At 37.0% G+C, this 18392-nt stretch overlaps 2 protein-coding genes across 4 annotated transcripts; one reads left to right on the top strand and one right to left on the bottom strand.

Annotated features, from left to right (window-relative positions):
* Positions 1–6: 6 nt before the first annotated feature.
* On the top strand, positions 7–4238 carry LOC122081208 (tryptophan synthase beta chain 2). 3 transcript variants are annotated; one of them, XR_006141034.1, is made up of 7 exons: positions 98–537; positions 1671–1983; positions 2075–2291; positions 2400–2937; positions 3067–3165; positions 3393–3735; positions 3885–4238. XR_006141034.1 is itself a non-coding variant. In XM_042648227.1 (6 exons), the coding sequence occupies exons 2-6, from the start codon at positions 1700–1702 to the stop codon at positions 3647–3649; spliced, it is 1395 nt and encodes a 464-aa protein (XP_042504161.1). In that variant the 5' UTR covers positions 7–77; positions 1671–1699; the 3' UTR covers positions 3650–3844. The 3 variants fall into 3 exon arrangements, 2 of the variants coding, with proteins under 2 accessions (XP_042504161.1, XP_042504160.1); XM_042648227.1 differs by lacking the exons at positions 98–537; positions 3885–4238 and adding an exon at positions 7–77 and having other exon boundaries at positions 3393–3844; XM_042648226.1 differs by lacking the exon at positions 3885–4238 and having other exon boundaries at positions 3393–3844.
* An 11790-nt stretch (positions 4239–16028) lies between these two features.
* On the bottom strand, positions 16029–17287 carry LOC122081479. Its single transcript, XM_042648630.1, has one exon. It carries the CDS (start codon positions 17249–17251, stop codon positions 16430–16432), a length of 822 nt encoding a protein of 273 aa, XP_042504564.1. The 5' UTR covers positions 17252–17287; the 3' UTR covers positions 16029–16429.
* Between the last annotated feature and the right edge of the window lie 1105 nt (positions 17288–18392).

The following is an 18392-nucleotide window of genomic DNA, read 5'->3' on the forward strand; positions in this document are numbered from 1 at the left end:
ACGTTTTTCTAGAACGTTACCAAACGCAGCTCGTCTTCCCCGAGAGGTTGCAGGAATCCCGTCGGCTTTTCTCCTAGGTTTACTACTCTTTCTTTCATATTCCTCGATCTGAAATTCCCGGCCTGTCTCTTTCTCTCTCTCTCTCTCTCTCTCTCTCTCTCTCTCTTCAAAACCTAACTTGTGGCTTGACCAGTCAGTCATACGGGGAACTGGTACCATATCAATTATGATCATCGATCCCAATTCCCAACCCTGCACGAAATGGGTGACCTCGTGCCACATCAGTCACAACGTGGGCTGATTTTTTATTCTTAATTTTCTTTCAAGAGTCAACAGTCGACATTCTTGACTTTTTTTATATCATGATCTGATGAAACCCTAAAATCTTAGATGATCTCTTTGTCTTCCTCCTCCCTCTCATATTCTCTTCTCTTATGAGACATTAGCAGAAGAGGGTAGATTCTAACATTTTAATGGCGCATTCACTTTCGCCTGCAATTTCATCTCATGTCTTTGGCCAGAGGATCCACCAAAAAGGCAAACCATTTTCCCTTCTGGTCTTCCATTTCACCCGCATCTTTTTTTGTCTGATGTTTTGCGTTCTTGTTGAAATTTGTCCACTTTGTTTTGATCTTTCCATTTGGATAAATTTTCAATCACTTGAAACTTGAAAGCTAAGCTTGGATTTAATCTTCATCCATTCCACTTCATTATCTGGTTTTCCCATTTCAACTTTAAGTAAACAGAACTAAAAACATTAACATGATAAGCAATTTTGGCTCTGTGTTGATGCTTATTATAGATTTGGTGTAGGATTTACTACAAAATAGGATGGAAATGAAGGGTTGGAAGCTGAGGAAAGATTTTGTTAAGAGAAAATTTAATTTGGTGGTGACTTAAGAGTTTAGAGTGAACTCGGTTAAGGGCCACTGAGTAATCCATTTAAATACATGCAGGGGATGTTACTGCTTGGATTTCAGTCTGACATTTGAACTGAAAGCCTTGATAGATTTGCTCATGGCATTTTAGAATAATTTATTTTGTAGTTAGTTATATTGGGAATTAAATGAAATTTAGTAAAAAGTAGATCTATGATTGATGACTGAATTTAAATCCTGATCCAAAAATATGTGACTGATAGATCTTTCCTCAGGTATGGATCCTGCATTCATGCTACCTGGATCAAACCCTGATAAACCCAGATCTGATATGTTTGCCTTTCATAGATCTGCCAATGGTATTTTAGAATAATTTATTTTGTTGTTAGTTATATGGGGAATTAAATGAAATTTAGTAGAAAGTTGATCTATGATTGATGACTGAACTTAAATTCGGATCCAAAAATATGCAACTGATAGATCTTTCATCAGGTACAGATCCTGTATTCATGCTACCTAGATCAAACCCTGATAAACCCAGATCTGATATGTTTCCAGCACAAAGTAATAATATGGGTTTCAATACTAGGTTTCTTCTTTTATTTTGGAACGATTGGATTTTTGAGTCGATTAAATTAGTAAGTAAAATTTTATCCTCTTGAAGTTATAATCCAACTTATTTGGGAGGATTTTTGCTACTTTGCTTACTTATGTTTTGCTGTAAATTTCTGTCTTCGTCACTCTCTCAGGAATAGTACTAATAGCAGATTTGTTCCCCGTGTATTGCTACAGGTGGGGAGTCATGGCATTGCAGTTTTCCTATGAGGACAAAGTTGATGCATTTAAAGAAGATTCGTTATGGCTCCAGAATAAGAGCAAGCACAATAGAAATCCCCCATCAGTGGTATAATCTTGTTGCAGACCTCCCTATCAAGCCACCTCCATATTTGCATCCAAAGACTCTCCAACCAGTTCAACCTGAGGATTTATCTCCTCTGTTTCCAGATGAGTTGATAAGTCAAGAGGCTAGCACTGACAGGTTCATCAACATCCCCCCAGAGGTGGTTGATATTTACAGGCTTTGGCGCCCAACCCCACTGATCAGGTTATTGTGCTGGAGCATCATGTGTATGGTTAGGAAGCTTGAGTTCGTTTACGATTGAAACCGACGACTTACAATTTACGGTGCAAAGCAGGGCCAAGAGATTGGAGAAACTTCTTAAGACACCTGCGAGGATCTACTACAAATATGAAGGTGGCAGCCCGGCTGGATCACATAAACCCAACTCAGCAGTCCCACAAGTATGGTATAATGCACAAGAAGGAATCAAGACAGTGGTGACAGAAACTGGTGCTGGGCAATGGGGTAGCGCATTGTCCTTTGCCTGCAGCTTACTTGGTCTCAATTGTGAAGTAAGAACAACTATTTCATGGCTATGGAGTCAACTATTTCATGTCTGTGGAATCTCTATGTCTTATTATCTCATCTATTGATCAGTCACCTTTGCCTATTTTGCACAGGTCTGGCAAGTTCGTGCTTCTTATGATCAGAAACCATATCGTAAATTGATGATGCAAACTTGGGGTGCCAAGGTGCACCCTTCTCCATCTAGTATAACTGAGTTTGGGAGGAAATTCCTCCAAACAGATCCATCTAGTCCTGGTAGTTTAGGAATCGCTATTTCAGAAGCTGTAGAGGTTGCAGCTACACATGCTGATACCAAGTACTGCCTGGGAAGTGTCCTGAATCATGTGTTGCTACACCAGACTGTTATTGGTGAGGAGTGTATAAAGCAGATGGAGGCAATGGGTGAGACCCCTGATGTGATCATTGGTTGTACTGGTGGAGGATCCAATTTTGCAGGGCTTTGTTTTCCATTTATTCGAGAGAAGCTCAATGGGAAAATCAATCCTGTTATAAGAGCAGTTGAGCCTGCAGCATGCCCTTCTCTGACAAAAGGAGTGTATGCATATGATTATGGTGATACAGCTGGGATGACACCATTGATGAAGATGCACACACTTGGGCATGACTTCATTCCAGACCCCATTCATGCTGGTAAATATCACTTGGTTTGATGGAAGCCTCTCCACCCCACCCCACCCCACCCCCCAAAATGATTGTCATTTTTAATTTTTTTTCCCCTTTTTCTGTCATTCATGTTGAGGATTACGGGTTCATTGGCAGGAGGTCTGCGCTACCATGGTATGGCACCATTGCTATCACATGTGTTTGAATTGGGCCTTATGGAAGCGATGGCCATTCCTCAGACTGAATGCTTTCGAGGTAACTCTGATGGTTTCTTGACACCCTTTCTGGTGAAAAGAAGTTTGTCATTGCAACACATCTTGCATTTTTACTGCACAACAGTGGGCTGATTTTGTTAGTAAAATCATGTTTACCTAGAATTGTTGATTACTCCAAAAATAAGCTATACTATAGCCTAGAAATAATGGTAGATGTTGTATGAAAAAATTATGTTAATTCTGACTTTCAACTTGATGTTGTCACAGGTGCCATACAATTTGCTCGGTCAGAAGGTATAATTCCAGCACCAGAACCAACTCATGCCATAGCTGCCACTATCAGGGAAGCTCACCGTTGCAAGGAAACCGGAGAAGAAAAAGTTATTCTCATGGCTATGTGTGGCCATGGACATTTTGATTTGACATCTTATGAGAAGTATTTGGAAGGAAGTTTGGTTGATTTATCATTCGAAGATGAGAAGATGAAAGCATCTCTGGCTTCAGTTCCTCAAGTTGTTTTCTAAACTGAGTAGTATAAGTTGAATAGGATGGTGACTAGGATAGATAGAAGAAACCCCTAAATGCTTCAATGAAATTTTGAGTTAAGTAGGTCAGTTTATCTTTCTAAATGCTTCCATATTTACCCTTGTTTCTTCCATTCCATGTTTTGTGGTTGTCACTAACTACAATTTTATTGAATGCCATTCCATGTTGTGTCATTGTAGTATTCCTAATCTGTAAGTTGATCTTCCTTGTCAGATTTCATTGAAAAAATCTTGAAAAAGTCACAGCCCTGCATCATCATGAGCAAATACAATTAACAGTAAATGGAGAGAGACTGCACTCATCAAAGAGGATGTAGAAGAGAGAGAGTACCTCAGATGCAAGAATACAACATGCTGGTTGTGGTCATATTGAACTTACCAATGGAAGTTAAGGGTAACATGATATTAACTGGTTGTATCCATCTGTCCTATAGAAGTCTGATTGATCAAACTTTTTGCCTCTCTTCATGGAGAATGTTTTACAAGTTGGTCTGTTGACAAAAACACGAAGAAACCACCAAATTAAAACAAAAGATGATATAGAGATTTAATGTGGTTTACGCACTAATATGATGTGTTACATCCATGGGGAAGTTGAAAATGATTCACCATGTGATGGAAGAAAAAAAATACAGCAAAGATTTCTCAAGAACTCCAAAAGTCATAGTAAGCACTCACCAGAAACCCTAATACAAAAAATGTCCAAATCACTCTTCTCTCTTGCTTGCACAATAAGACAATAAAAATAAACAAAAACTCTACCAAGTTGGGTCGATCCATTAGGGCAGGTTGTACTGCTTCTGTACCCTGCCCCAAGCCTGGAACTCATCCTTGATGTCACAAAATTTCTCCTTCAGATCGCCCCAAAAAATGTTGTGGCGGGACAATCCTTGAAACAGGTATAAGAAATTCAAGACACACATAACATGGTCTAAAATACATTTTTAGAAGCAGCTCTGTAATCCGGAATCTGAAAACTTATGTTTAAGCAGTGAGCACCATGACTTGATTCCATTGCAATGAAGAGAGAAGACTAGACCATAGGCCGGTGGGGACCTTCTTTGGATTAAATGTGTTAAGATAACTATTAAGTATATCCAACCCCCAAGGCCCAAGGCCCACGGCCAACGTCCCACGCCCGAGTCAGACACCCAAGTCGAAGGGAAGCACTGGAGTTCCCTTAAACAAGTAAATATAAGGGTGTCAATTGGTCAGTTTGGTCCGATTTTGATCGAGTTGAATTAGTTTTAATATATCATCAGGCTAACCCAAAATCAAATTGTTAAAGGATTTTGATTTATATTGGGTTCGGTCTGGTCTGGTCCGGTCCAATTTTGGGTCTACATCTACATAAAGAAATTAATGAAGTCATTGTTTTTTCGGATTTTCGGTTTCCGATCAGGTTACTATCGGTTCAATATTTTTTTTTATTGAGTTTGATATGGTGCATTCAGTCAATTAAGTTTCTATTGGTTCCATGAAATCCCAACCCATGGTATGACAGGAAAACACTGTTTATGACATGTACGATAATATACCATAATTCCACTCCGTGATTAATAGATTCTTGTACCTTGTTAATTACAATAAACCATCTCTACTAATATAGCATTAATGTAAATCATCAACTTATAAGATGACGATAATAACAATAATAATCATAACCTTATCCCAACTTGATGGGGTCAACTACATGAATCCAACCACATCAACTTACAACGAGGGGCGTATATCCTATTCATAGTAAGTATAAAATAGAACAGATGCCAATGATATCCATCTTAAGTTGGATCAAATGATGACACTACATTGAAGAAATGTGATGGAACTGTTTCTACCTAAAGTTTCCAAAAAGTTTCTTTAATCGAGTGGGTTCTATGATTGCTCAGAGCTGTCCAATACATATCATGAAAGGAAAGAAAGAAAGAAGCTATATTTAGATAGAAAGCCGTGAACCCATGAGTTGGTGATGAGATTAATATAATCACAGAACACGTTCTTCTGTCCCCTCTTATTTCTTCAGGTGTTCTTACATCAACGTCATCACTTTCAATTCCTTTGTTCTTTGTTGGTTTCTCCTCTTTTACCTCTTTTAACTTTTTTTTCCCCTCTATTTCCTATTAGTCTTTCCATTTGGGAATCATTTTTTATACTAAAAATTAATTAATCATTAAAATATCCAAATAAAAAACGAAATAAGAATTGTTGCTTTCCTTTTTCTAAATTTCTAAGTTTCAAACCTAAGATAAGGTATTAATGAATCCTATAAACTTATGTTCCTAAAGTGGAACCTATATAAATGAATCCTATAAGCCTACGTTCCTAAAGTGGAACCTTAATACAATCCTTGTGTGTGTCTTTTTCTTTTCTTATCATTTTTTTAAAGAAAAAATCAATTTAAAAAATAAAATATATATAAAAAAATGCAACAAGTTTCCATTGTGTATAGCCTTAGATGGTACATCATTCTAGGCTATGGACCTAGTAGGAAATTATGGAAATTAATAGAATATTTTATTTGTTCTCAACTTAAGACTAGGTATTCAGACGAGGGTTTTTGAAGAATTGGATCAGATTGACCAATTCATCAGACCGATGCTTTACATAAATTCATCAGATAAGTTTTTTTTTGCCAATTTCCACTAACTTTGGACCGATTTCAACAGGGCTGATGCGGTAGCGAATTCATATTTTTTAAACCCTAGTCATCAGAGTCCTGTATGCTTTTGTGTTTCTTTAGAATTTTGGTAACCCTTAAAATGGACAATTGCATTACCTAATTGATTGACAATGCAAAGGGGGTAATGATGCATGTAGCAAAGCTAGATGATGGGTTAGCAAAGTTAATTGTTCCCTAATTCAAAGGGATCCTAATTCTCATTAATTCCTTAATTCCTAGTAGTTAGTAGTCCCACAAAGCTTTATTGATCCAACTCTAGAGAGAGAGAGGTAGCTAGGTTTGAAATTTATAGAAATGGAAGAGTTAGGTTTATCATGATTTGGTGGGCTCAATGAAATGAAGGATTTCAAGTGGTATTATTGAAGGTGGGGATGGAACTGGATCATCAATCAATTTTGTGTCTCTTTTATGGCGACTTGTGCTTTAGTTGCTCACATGCAGCTACTGAATTAATTAGCAGGTCAAGTGGATCTCCTACTTTGAAATTATTCAATTGTATGCATACTTCACCCCTTTCAAATTCTTTTTTGAAGTTAAGGATTTGAAATTCTATTTTAGCTGTCAAATGATTAAGCCTTCCATTTTTAACTATTTTATTATTTCTTAGTTTTCTAATAATTTATACATAATAAATCTCTTAGTTTTTGCATGTATTCTCTCTCTCTCTCAAGCTTTCTCTCCCTCCCCCTTAATTTTTTGGCTAACGACGGGTATCCAGGCCTTCGGCCTGACTAGTCCCGCAAGCTCACACTAACCCCACAATCACATGGACCGGGTCATACTGAGGTTAAATAAGAACCATTCAACTTTCGCTGAAAGCAGTAAATATCACTAAACACCCCCGTGTGAGTGACCAAAGGTGTGCTTAGTGGGAGTCAAACTTAGGACGTTTGAGTTTACGGCTCGAACTAAGTTCGTTGCTCACCAACTGCGCTACTCCCTTGGGTTAGCTCTCTCTCCCTCCCCAAACACCATGCACAACATGAAAATTTTTCCGCACCCCCCCCCCTTTGTCTTAATTGTGTCAGAACAAGGTTTTTATATAATTGAGGAGCTCTCTTCACTTATGACCTTAAGGATTTTGGGCTGGACCCTCAAACACGAAAACATAATCAAGATTATTTTAATATCCTCTTTAAATAGTATGTCAATGTGCGAAAAATGTTGAGATATTGAAAGTAATAGACTTATAATCCTACATCAATTTGTTCTGGTCTTTCGTATTTTCATATATTAAGAAGCTCTCACCATCTAATGCTTAAAGTTGTTGACTTAGACCCTCGAACAAGAATAATGAAAGTTCTTACTAAAACACACATGTTGGTGAAAAAGAAATTAGATTTCATTTCTTGTTTCCTATTTGTCTAACATATAAGTCATAAAAAAAGTCTCATCACTAAATTGAGGTTAAAAAGGAGATGAAAGGTGGATAATATATAAGAACCCAAAGCAGCCACCTCTAAAGTCATAAGATTCCCAATATATAATTAGAAGCACCAAAGATTGCACATGGGATTTCTGGCCATTCACCATTAAAGTTTTGCCTTGCTCGTACGAGGGGATTCCATCCTTAGATTTTGGAATACACAAGCTCTGAAATTCCTCAATTCTCAAATCTCTTATTCTCATGACATCAAAAAAGAGTTCGGCCCAATGCTTTATTTTTATCCTAGTTGATCCTTATTCGACATTTTAAGACTCTGAAATTCCTCAATTTCCAAATCTCTTATTCTTGTGACATCAAAAAAGAATACGGCCCAATGCTTTATTTTTATCCTAGTTGATCCTTATTCGACATTATAAGATTACAAGATTTAAGTTTTCTTTGGCTTCCAAGCAATCTCTCTCTCTCTCTCTCTCTCTCTCTCTCTCCACTTTCAAACACCCAAAAGACCCATTTGAGGAAAGAAGAAACCATTTATTAAAAGCAGAAACAGCCAAACAAAAAAGTGCAGAGACATCTTTACCTACCTTTGGCAGAGCTTTGGCCTTCTAGAGAACTAATTGGAGCAACTACTTTACTCCCCCTTCCCCCTTCCCCCTTCCCCCTTCCATTTGGTTCCCACAATTGTTTATTTAAGGGTTGTAATTGCTTGGATGTGTCTTAGTTTCATTGGCTGAAAATTAAGATGCACAAGAGAAAGTTACTCAAACTGACCTGATAGAAGTTAAGGAAAAAGGATAAGCTTATATATTTCGTCATTGAAAAATCTATCACATGGCATGTCGGATGAAAGAGTACAAAATAGTGCATAACAATATAGTAGAAAATTTGAGTCTGGAATATTACTAAAAGACATATCTAGATCATCCACTATCTATCCTATCTATCCAATAATAAGAATTGTCATATAATTCTATCACGTGGCAAAATTTTACAGTTTGTCAAGAAAAACATATATGGATGGGGTTGTGAATTAGCACTTTTGATTAAGACTAAAGTACACTAGACAATGATGAATCTCTTTTAAAATTCTTTGAGATTTACTTCGTCTCCAAGCCATAACAGCTTTAAAAATATATATAGTTACTCAGTCCATGAATTTTAAATTTAAATTGAGTTTGATCTCTTGGAAGAGACAAACTAATGGGATTATAAGGATGGTACTAACCTTAAAGATTATGCAAGCTTCATGAGCATTAAAGGTAAACCGATAACTTTAACTAAATAACTTATTATATCCTCTAGTAAAAAAAAATTACGTCCATCAATTATTTTGAGCGATTAGAAACTAAATTTCTTATTTTTTTAATGAATTTATATAATTAATGTGAAACTTAATATTTTTCTTAAGAGTATAATATATTGAGAAACATTGTTGTATATATTAAGAATCAATTGGTGTCATGGGCTAGGTAGTGAAGCTATCCAATATTTGTATGGTTGTTGTTTGGTGTAAGTAGTTAGACAATAATATGAGTTGGCTTGTCTTTACCATCGACCATAAATTTTCCCTTCACATCCATTTGATTAGACATTCCACTAATTTTTATTATAAAAATATTAATATTGATTAGTAGAATATCTTTCCATTACCTTGACTATATCTATCTGAGGGTTTATTTTATAAGCATAGCTAGTATTTTTGAGTGGGTTGGTGGTAAGAGGTGATTGGTTTCAAGGGTAAGTGAATTTAATTTGGGCAAACTAGTTAATTAGCTTCATTTGAATTTCTAACTAAATTTGGTGTCTTTGTTGACAATGGTAAGTCAGGTTGAGGGTCCAAAACACATTCTCCTTCTAACCTACTAAATCACTAGCACACTTGCCTACCTCCTCCTCCCAACCATTTACTTTCAACAGCTTGAAGAAAGCTTTCTAAAACAGTTTGGTCTGTCAATCTATAAATGATTTAAATTTGAATTTCAGTCCTATCTTAGCTGGTTCAATCAGGATGAAGAATTTAATTTTTTATCTTTGCATTTTCCTATACTCTTTATAAAAATCCTTACGAAAAAACGGAGTAAATCAAAATATTTAGGCTACGTTTGGAATACAACCCAAAAGAACTAGAGAAAGACACATAAATTCATAATTCTTTTTATCTTATTATATATTTTTTTTATCCATTTTTGCATTCCAAACACGGCATATATACAATCAGATGAGGGTAAGACACGAGCGATTATGCCATTCTATGGGCATTTTTTTCTTTAAGTTATATCAATTACTCAATTTAATACCAAAAGATAAGAAAAATCCTTTTCTGATGGTGAAATGACTTTATGATTAGAATCTTATGTCATCGTTATATTCCCACCCACTATTTACAAATTTGAAATGATCCTCTTTTAATACAATCCGATGAAGAAGCCCAACATGACCTTCCAGTTCTTGAAACTATTTTCAAGACCATGCTCTATCTTGTACCGAAAAAAAAAAACATGCTCTATCTCTACTGGTGCATCATCTTTTTGGGTTTTGGACCATGAAATCGGATCAGAACTGGTTGGACAGGAATTGTACAGCTGGTCTTAAGTATATATTTATGTGTATTATCCATCGGTAAATAAAGATTCACATTACAGGGTTAAGATCTTTTGTATCATCCTAGCCTTGTATCAGGTCTCCATAAATGACACTTACCATGTAGTGGAACCCAGATCACTTGTATGTATATGTATATATGTACAGTTAGGTGGTGACAGATATTTCTTTCCATAGAGCCTAGGGACCAAAGAGCGATCCCACGATTAGGGGTGATTTCAGGACGCGAGTCTAGGTCCTTAGTCCTCTCAACCGTGTGATCACTCTTTGATCTCTAGACTTTATGGAGAGGAGCCGGATCCGATGGTGACATTTGCCCCACTAGCATTTGCCCTTAAGAGTGCATGGACTTGCATTTATGGGAACAATATTGATAGCATCACCTAATGCAAGGGTAGGTATCTAGATTAAGTGAGACTCAAGTTTTACCAAATGACCAAGATATAAGAGGTTTTACCAAAAAAAAATCAAGATATAAGAGGGTGGGATAAAGGATGATATCGACCTTAATCAGTTTTGATTTGTTACTAGGTCGGCACAAAACCAATCACTAAGAAAGTTTCAATTCCAGTTTTGGTACTTCTTATTGGTTTTTTTTTTATTATCGATTGATCTGGTTTAATCTGATCCCATTTTGATTTTACATGTATACATAAGAAAATCAATGGAAAACTCTGGTTTTTTGGGTTTTTTTCGATTTCTTATTGGGTTACAATTGGTCTGATCTTGGTTTTTCTTTTATTATTAAGTCCAGTTGTTTTTCAATTTCGATCAGTGCATTTTTATCAATTATCTGCTTGATTTCGGGTTTCTACCAATTTCATAAAACCACATCTTGAAACCAAACCTTTATTGGATTCAATTTAGGTTGAATTGATCGGTTTCGATCGGTCCAACCGGTTCGGCTTAAACTTCAACATCCTTATGACAAAGTGACATATAATATCACAAACCCTAAATAATAAATAATTTCAAGTTCATATCACTTTCTATAAAATAGTTTGAGGGACACATGGCAAAGAAAGCAAAACCAAATAATTTTGGTTGGAAATTTTGGGGTTATGATGGATTGAATGTGGAGAGTTTCTATTGGTTCGTACAGTGTACAGTGGACAGTGTGTTGGTGAGGAATCCAACTTTGCGGGTCTTTGGGGTTTTAGCTTTCAATGCTTTCAGTGCTTCCAATGAAGAAAACAATTAGATTGGAAAGTGGAAGTAGTACTAGTGGGGCAGGTATGGGATATGATTTCGATTTTTGAGTTGAAAAGCCAGAAAGCGAAAGGAAGAGATAGAGAAAGAAAGAGAGAGTTGCCCAAGTCTCCAGGGTGCTGGACCATTCAAAAGTAGAATATGATATTTAATGATACCCAATATACAATCCTGTGTTTGCCTGACGACAAGCACACCCTTTCCAATTATAGACAAGCCAGCCAATCAAGATGTCTCAACTCTCAAGATATTATTAAAAAATTGTAGTAAATAGTTTACTTGCCAATAAAGGAGCCTAAAATGGGTAACTTGGTAACACTACTATATGTGCGCTACTATATTTGCATGTACGAAATTTCTCTTTTTTTAACTCCTCCTCTACCCTAGTGAGGTTCAAGGATTAGATTAGAGTCATGTGTCGGGATGCAAGTTTGGCCTTGATTGTCCGAATCTATTCTTGGTCCATCCTAATCTTGAATAAGCATCGATCTAAAATTTTTGACCCTGAAGATTAGCCTGACCCTAAAATTTTTAACCCTGAGTCAGGGTCAGGGCGGATGAGGATTGATGTCTTTGACCTGCCAGTCCACCTTGAATCCAACCCTGATTTTTGCCCCACCTTGGTTGTGACCGTTAACCATGAATTTAATCTAATTTTATATATTGTTTGACATTGAGGCATTGACACCTCAAAACTCCTAAAAATCTCTCACCGATATCTCTTGCTTTTTTAATCAAAAAAATAAAAGATCTCCCTTGCTTTATTTACCAAGAAATTTTTAATTTTTAATTTTTTTTATCTCCTCTTTATTATGAATATTTTTTATTTTTAAGTTATTTCATATTTTGTAGGGTCAAAATCAGTGTCAGGGTCAGGGTATACCCAGTCCTTAATGGCAAACCAAGATTAGGATCAATTAGGTCAAGGTCAGGGTCTTCTCGACTCGACCTTGAAAAATCAGGGCCAATCAAGGCGAGTAAGGGTTGGGCTGAACCCTAAAGGGTAGGACCAAGGTTGAAGTTTTGCAGCTCTGAATCAGGATCAGGGTGAATCTGGACCAAGTTAAGAGGACTTAGGGTTAAACTAGGGTTTTAAGAAATTCAGCCCAACTCAGTCCTGTTGCACCCCTAGTGGTGTGTAGCTAATATTCAAAACTAAGTTTTTAGGACGCACAATCAAGAGTTATGACTACGAGTATGAAAAGGAACTATTTCTTAGAGTTGAATGATAGCAACGCTTAAGCTGTGCGAACTTGTGACAATTTATTATAAACCGTAGAAATGCTTCTACTTTAATTTTAACAAATCGTAATTTCTCACTCACGAACTGATAACTGGATGTCACGGTGAGAGCCTCATGGCCCCTCCACTCTCTCTCTCTCCTCTTTCTAGAGCCTAAAATTTACACAGGCCTAAGGTAGCAGCCATTTTATCTAGAAAGATCAAATATGGTCCTAGTATTTTACCACATAGCAAGGAAAAAATGAAATGAAATTTGAAAACTGCAAAGGCCCAAAGTCTCTTGCATATATTTAAGTTTCATTTCAAGCAAAGTTTGCCCTAATATTTACATTTTCTCATATAATATCAGTTGTCAATATGTTTCAAGTGTTTTTTTTTTTTAATCAAGGAAAGGTTGGCTAGGTTGTGCCAGTGTTATCAATTCGGCCGAATAATTCGATTTAAGTTTCAGTTCAAGCAAAGTTTGCCCTAATATTTACATTTTCTCATGTAATATCAGTTGTCAATATGTTTCAAGTGTTTTTTTTTTTTAATCAAGGAAAGGTTGGCTAGGTTATGCCAGTGTTATCAATTCGGCAGAATAATTTGCGAATTATTCAGCCGAATAATTTGTGAATTATTCGGCCGAACCGAATTTTTTCAAATTTTATCAAAAATTCGGACCGAATCCGAATTAAAAATAAAATTCTTTAAAATTCACGATTTTCTCACGAAATAAACCGAATTATTCGGTCCATTTAAACATTATTTAAAAAAAAAAACCGAAAAAAAATAAAAAACAATTAAAAAAAAAAACCAATAAGCTTTTTTGACCACTTTTTTGACCGAATCCTTAAATTAATCAATCGAATTATTCCGAATAATTCTCCGCCCGAATAATTCCCGAATCCGAATTTGCTAACTATGGGTTGTGCAGGTGTCAAGTGGCATATCAAGTGACGTTGAAATTGAATGGGCACATAGACCCAAAAGGTATTTGTTCACATGTCAAGTTTTAATTCGAAGAAAATTACCAAGAGAAAAATTAAAGCATTGAAAAATCTAGGAATACCAAAAAAAAGGTTTTAATTAATCAACTGGAACCATTCATTTATAAAAAATAAAAATAAAAAATCAAGACTATTCCCAAAATACCCAATGGTGAAAATACCATTGGCCAACCGGCAAGCCACCTATTCAAGTTTTACGTTTTCAAATAATTTTAAAATTCTATTTTACTAATAAATATATTTTTTTAATAAAATAATATGCAAATAAGTAATAAGGCCCCACCTTCTGCCAAATTTGAACTTCACCAAATCAAACACATGGTGTACATTATTAGGTCTATGGGGAAAAGTGTTCTTTGGTAGGCAATGGAGAAGGCTATACACTGAACTTAGAGAGTTAAAAATTTGGAACAGACCCAAATGTCAAAAGAAAAAAAAAAAGAAGCAAGAATAGTAAGAGAAATAAATTAAGATAGAGAAAAAATAATAATAAAAAATAAATAAAAGAAGGGGACATAACTTAAGTTCCGGACACAATGTTCCTCGCGAAGGTACTGAAAATTCAAAAAAGAAACCAATTAAAATTCTCCACATCCCCCAAACGCCCATTCTTAATTATCCAATTATGCATATACAAATACCATAACAAATGCCACGTAGCAAAAATGCATGGAGCTTCTCTTCAACACTCAACGTCATGATCGGTTCTATTTTTACAGCTACGATTAAAGGGATTCCTGATGATGGGATGCCATCGTTGGCTCGTGCCTTTACTCTCTCTTGTTTTATGTCTTTTTTTTTTTTTAATAGTTAAGGGGAAAAGTAGGTAATACTCAGGAGACTCGAATTCTAGACCTCTTGATAAACATGAGATTTTTACACATCACAACTCATCAACTGTGTTGGACAGTTGTTAAAATAATTTTAGAATACAACTCTTGTCTCATTGATCTTTCTTCAATCATCCCTTAATTGGAAAGGATCTAAATCTTTATTGATCTGATTGATTTAGAAGACTCGTAATTGAGTTGTCTTTTGGCATCCTATTTTAAACCTCATTGCAAAAATGAGGGTCTATGATTGGCTTGTAGTTGATGGCAATCAGGCTGCTATAATACATACACCTATCTTCTTTAGCTCATGATATATGGTGTGTACATACTATCCGGTAGTGTTCTCTCATCTTTATTATTATTTTCATAAATATCTCTTCTTTCTTTAAATGAAGGTGTTAACTCCTATATTTGAATTTGGATCCATACATATACATCTATATAATGATTCAACATAAACTTATTTATTTTATTTCTATATATAATAATCCTTTTCATTCCATCCTATGTGGCAAGGAGATCTGAGGATTTAAACCCTTTGTAATTCTAATTGTGCTATTCTTGTTCAATTCTTTATTCATTTTGTTTCTATATGTAACCCTCTTCACCCCATCCCACATGGAAAGGAGATCCCAGGATTTAAATCCTCTGTCATTTTTAATTGTATTATTTTTATGTTGTACCATTCTTGTGCAATTGTGTAATTCTTTATGTACATGTGACATTTGTAAATTTTCAGAATCCAACTGATGTAAAAGTTCGAGACATTTAAAAGGTTAAAATAAATTTAAACTTCAAAAACTTTTACATGAACTTTTACAGCATTGTATTTTGAGGTTTCTAAAAATGTACACTTGTCACGTGCAGAGAATAGGATCAGGATCAAGTAATGATGAAATTTAATCACAGGAGGATTTGTCTGTATACTATGCATGTACACATGCACAGTATAGGACCAGGATCACAGGAGGATTTGTCTGTATATTGTGCATGAACATGCAGGATCAGGATCAAGATCCAATTCAAGTGGTGATGAAATTTAAACACAGGAGGATTTGTCTGTATACTGTGCATGCACAATATAGGACCAGGATCACAGGAGGATTTGTCTGTATACTGTGCATGTAACATGCACTGTATAGGACCAGGATCAAGATCCTGATCAAGTAGTGATGAAATTTAAACACGGGAGGATTTGTCTGTATACTGTGCATGCACTGTATATTGTAAATGCACAGATGAATCTCTACACCTGTACATTTACGTGAAACAGTCACCTGACACGTGCTGGCATTAATCCGGCATCGACCGGCTTTATCGGAAACTCTTTTTCACGTGCCGGACCAACCAGACGTTGGAGATGAAACCAAAGAAACCATATGCAGCAACCAGAAAGAGAGAGAGAGAGGCGCAATACTAGGATCAAATTAACATGGATAAATAAAGATCGCAAACACATATTACAAATGGCTAAAATAGCAACACAAAACCAACTCTAAAACTCCACCTGGCCCCTTGCATACTTCCATCCTTCCTCCTCTATCTCTCCATCCCTCCCTAACACCCTAGATCCCCCAGCCAACCCTAGAGCAGTACCCAACTTCTTCTTCTTCTCACAGATTCACGGGCAAGGAGAAACACAGACCTTCCATGGCAGAAGTACCAATACATAATACATCATTGAATGAAACCACTAAAACCCATCCAAAGAGAACAAAGATAAAAATAAGATAATAAGCCTAGACAACCAAGAGACACAGAAGTGCAATACTATTCACAGAACTTTTCTCTGAAGGAGGTTTTGAAATATCATCATCTTCAACGACCTAAACTGAGTGCAGCCTTCACGTCCAACCTCCATGCAAAGCGTCCACCATCCATTCGCCACACGTCACAAGGTATAGTCATTGAGTGCTTCTCCTTACTACGCGTATACTGCAACCTCACCGGACATGCAAACGCCGGACAACTCAAAGGTAGCTTCTCTTCCGTCAACAGACACTCCATCTCCGGCCGTGACTCTCCTTCACCGATCATCTTTTTGTAAGCCTCGTTTGTCCACTCCACCTTGTTTAAACCGTCTGATATGAATCCAGGACACGTGTCCCTCTCCAGATTCTTCTTCCTTTCCTCATCCGTACTCCCCAGAACTTCTCCATCTACATACGCCTCCTCCGTCACCCTTCCCACCGTCACAAACGAACCTACCGGCCTCAGCGGCTGCGGCCTCAGCACCGTACTCTCTTTCCCTGAGAATTTCAACCAGATCGGAGCTAGATCTACTGGAGTGTTCCTTTCCGTTATGTCTTTCCGGTCAGGAATCTCAGGCAGAAGCGGCAGTAGCCTCATCACGGTGGTATCATCTTCCACACTCTCATCAAAACCACCCAGTTTCTCTTCCAGAAATACTCTTCTCCTCCGGATGCATCTTCTGTGATCATCTCTCACGTACCTCCTCTTCACCCTCTCAACCCTAAACACCCTTTCCTTGTTCTCCGGTGAAGAGTTCCCTGTAACAACCCCGCCGACCACAGGTTTGGGCGCGATCGGCCGATACCTTAGCATTATCCGGTCGACCTTCGACTTTTCGTACGGATCCTCGGCGAACCTCGCGATGCAACAACCTCCCCTCCCCTCCATCTCTCTCTCCCTCTCTTCCCCCTCCCACCCACTGACCCAGAGACACTCTCTTTGAATACACTAAATGAAAAAACAGGCCATGGCCTATACTTATAACAACTGTGGAACCGCCACGTGTGCATGTCAACACGTGTGTAGGCAATGCCTAGTACAGCGCAGCGAGGTGATTGGTTGAAAGTGAGACGTGTTCGTAATGTTAGGTGGGGACCACTTGATTGGTGAGGAATCAGACGAATTGGAGGTTGCTATGGCCCACACTGATGGCCAATGGTAGGGTGCAAGATGGCACGAAACCTTGTTACAAAAGGAGGGCACGTAGAGGTAGAGGTAGAGCTGCCTTGGGAGGAGAGAAGATGGAGAGAGATGGAAAAAAAAAAAAAATTGGTTTTCTTCTATAGTGGAGGTTCTCGAAGGGAGGACACGTGGGCAAATAGAGATTGGATAAAACAAACCCGAACGGTCGCGGTTTCCTTAAGTAGGAGGGTTGAATGGACCACGTGGACGGTTGGATAGCGACATGGATCTGGGGGCGATATTGGTCACGTCATCCGTTCGACGGAGAAATAGTTTTGTCTCCGAAATTGGAGATAGAGATAAATCGGAAAAAGACCAGCTTCTTTTTTTTTTTTTTCTTTTGAAAGTACCAAAATACCCTTATTTAATCAAATAAAGGGAGACATACGGTCCCGCAGCCTTGAAGTCCTGGATTCGTCCTTCAATTTTATATTCCCACCTTGTCGGATGGCCAATGGGGATTGTGGGGTGTCAAGCGGTTGGTTCAGCTAGTTTTAAACTGGGTTGAATTGGTTTGGTTTGGTATAGATTTTGGTTCGATATGGTTCAATTAGATCTTTTATCGGGTTAAATTAATGTGCTTTTATTGTTGTTACCAGTTCAGTTTCAAATTTTCATTTGTATACATTAAAAATAATGGAAAATCATGTTTTATTTATAATGTTTTTTGGTTTTTTATCAGTTTATTTTTTTTTCCTCTCTCTATTTTGATTGGTCTAATCCAATTTAATTTTCTATTAGTTTCATAAAAGCCATAATTCAATTTGGTTCCCCCAATCGATTTAAATCGATCCAACTAGTTCAGGTTGTAAATTGACACCCCTACACCAACCTTAATACTCATAAT

This window comes from Macadamia integrifolia, chromosome 6 (genome assembly GCF_013358625.1).
Source record: "Macadamia integrifolia cultivar HAES 741 chromosome 6, SCU_Mint_v3, whole genome shotgun sequence".
Lineage (NCBI taxonomy): Eukaryota > Viridiplantae > Streptophyta > Magnoliopsida > Proteales > Proteaceae > Macadamia > Macadamia integrifolia.

Bases quoted from the DNA above. Each gene is read 5' to 3' on its own strand.
- LOC122081208 (XM_042648226.1), top strand. From the start codon at position 474: ATGGCGCATTCACTTTCGCCTGCAATTTCATCTCATGTCTTTGGCCAG. The intron at 2,938-3,066 runs GTAAATATCACT...GTTCATTGGCAG, and splicing joins TCCAGACCCCATTCATGCTG to GAGGTCTGCGCTACCATGGT. The intron at 3,166-3,392 runs GTAACTCTGATG...ATGTTGTCACAG, and splicing joins TCAGACTGAATGCTTTCGAG to GTGCCATACAATTTGCTCGG.
- LOC122081479 (XM_042648630.1), bottom strand. From the start codon at position 17,251: ATGGAGGGGAGGGGAGGTTGTTGCATCGCGAGGTTCGCCGAGGATCCG.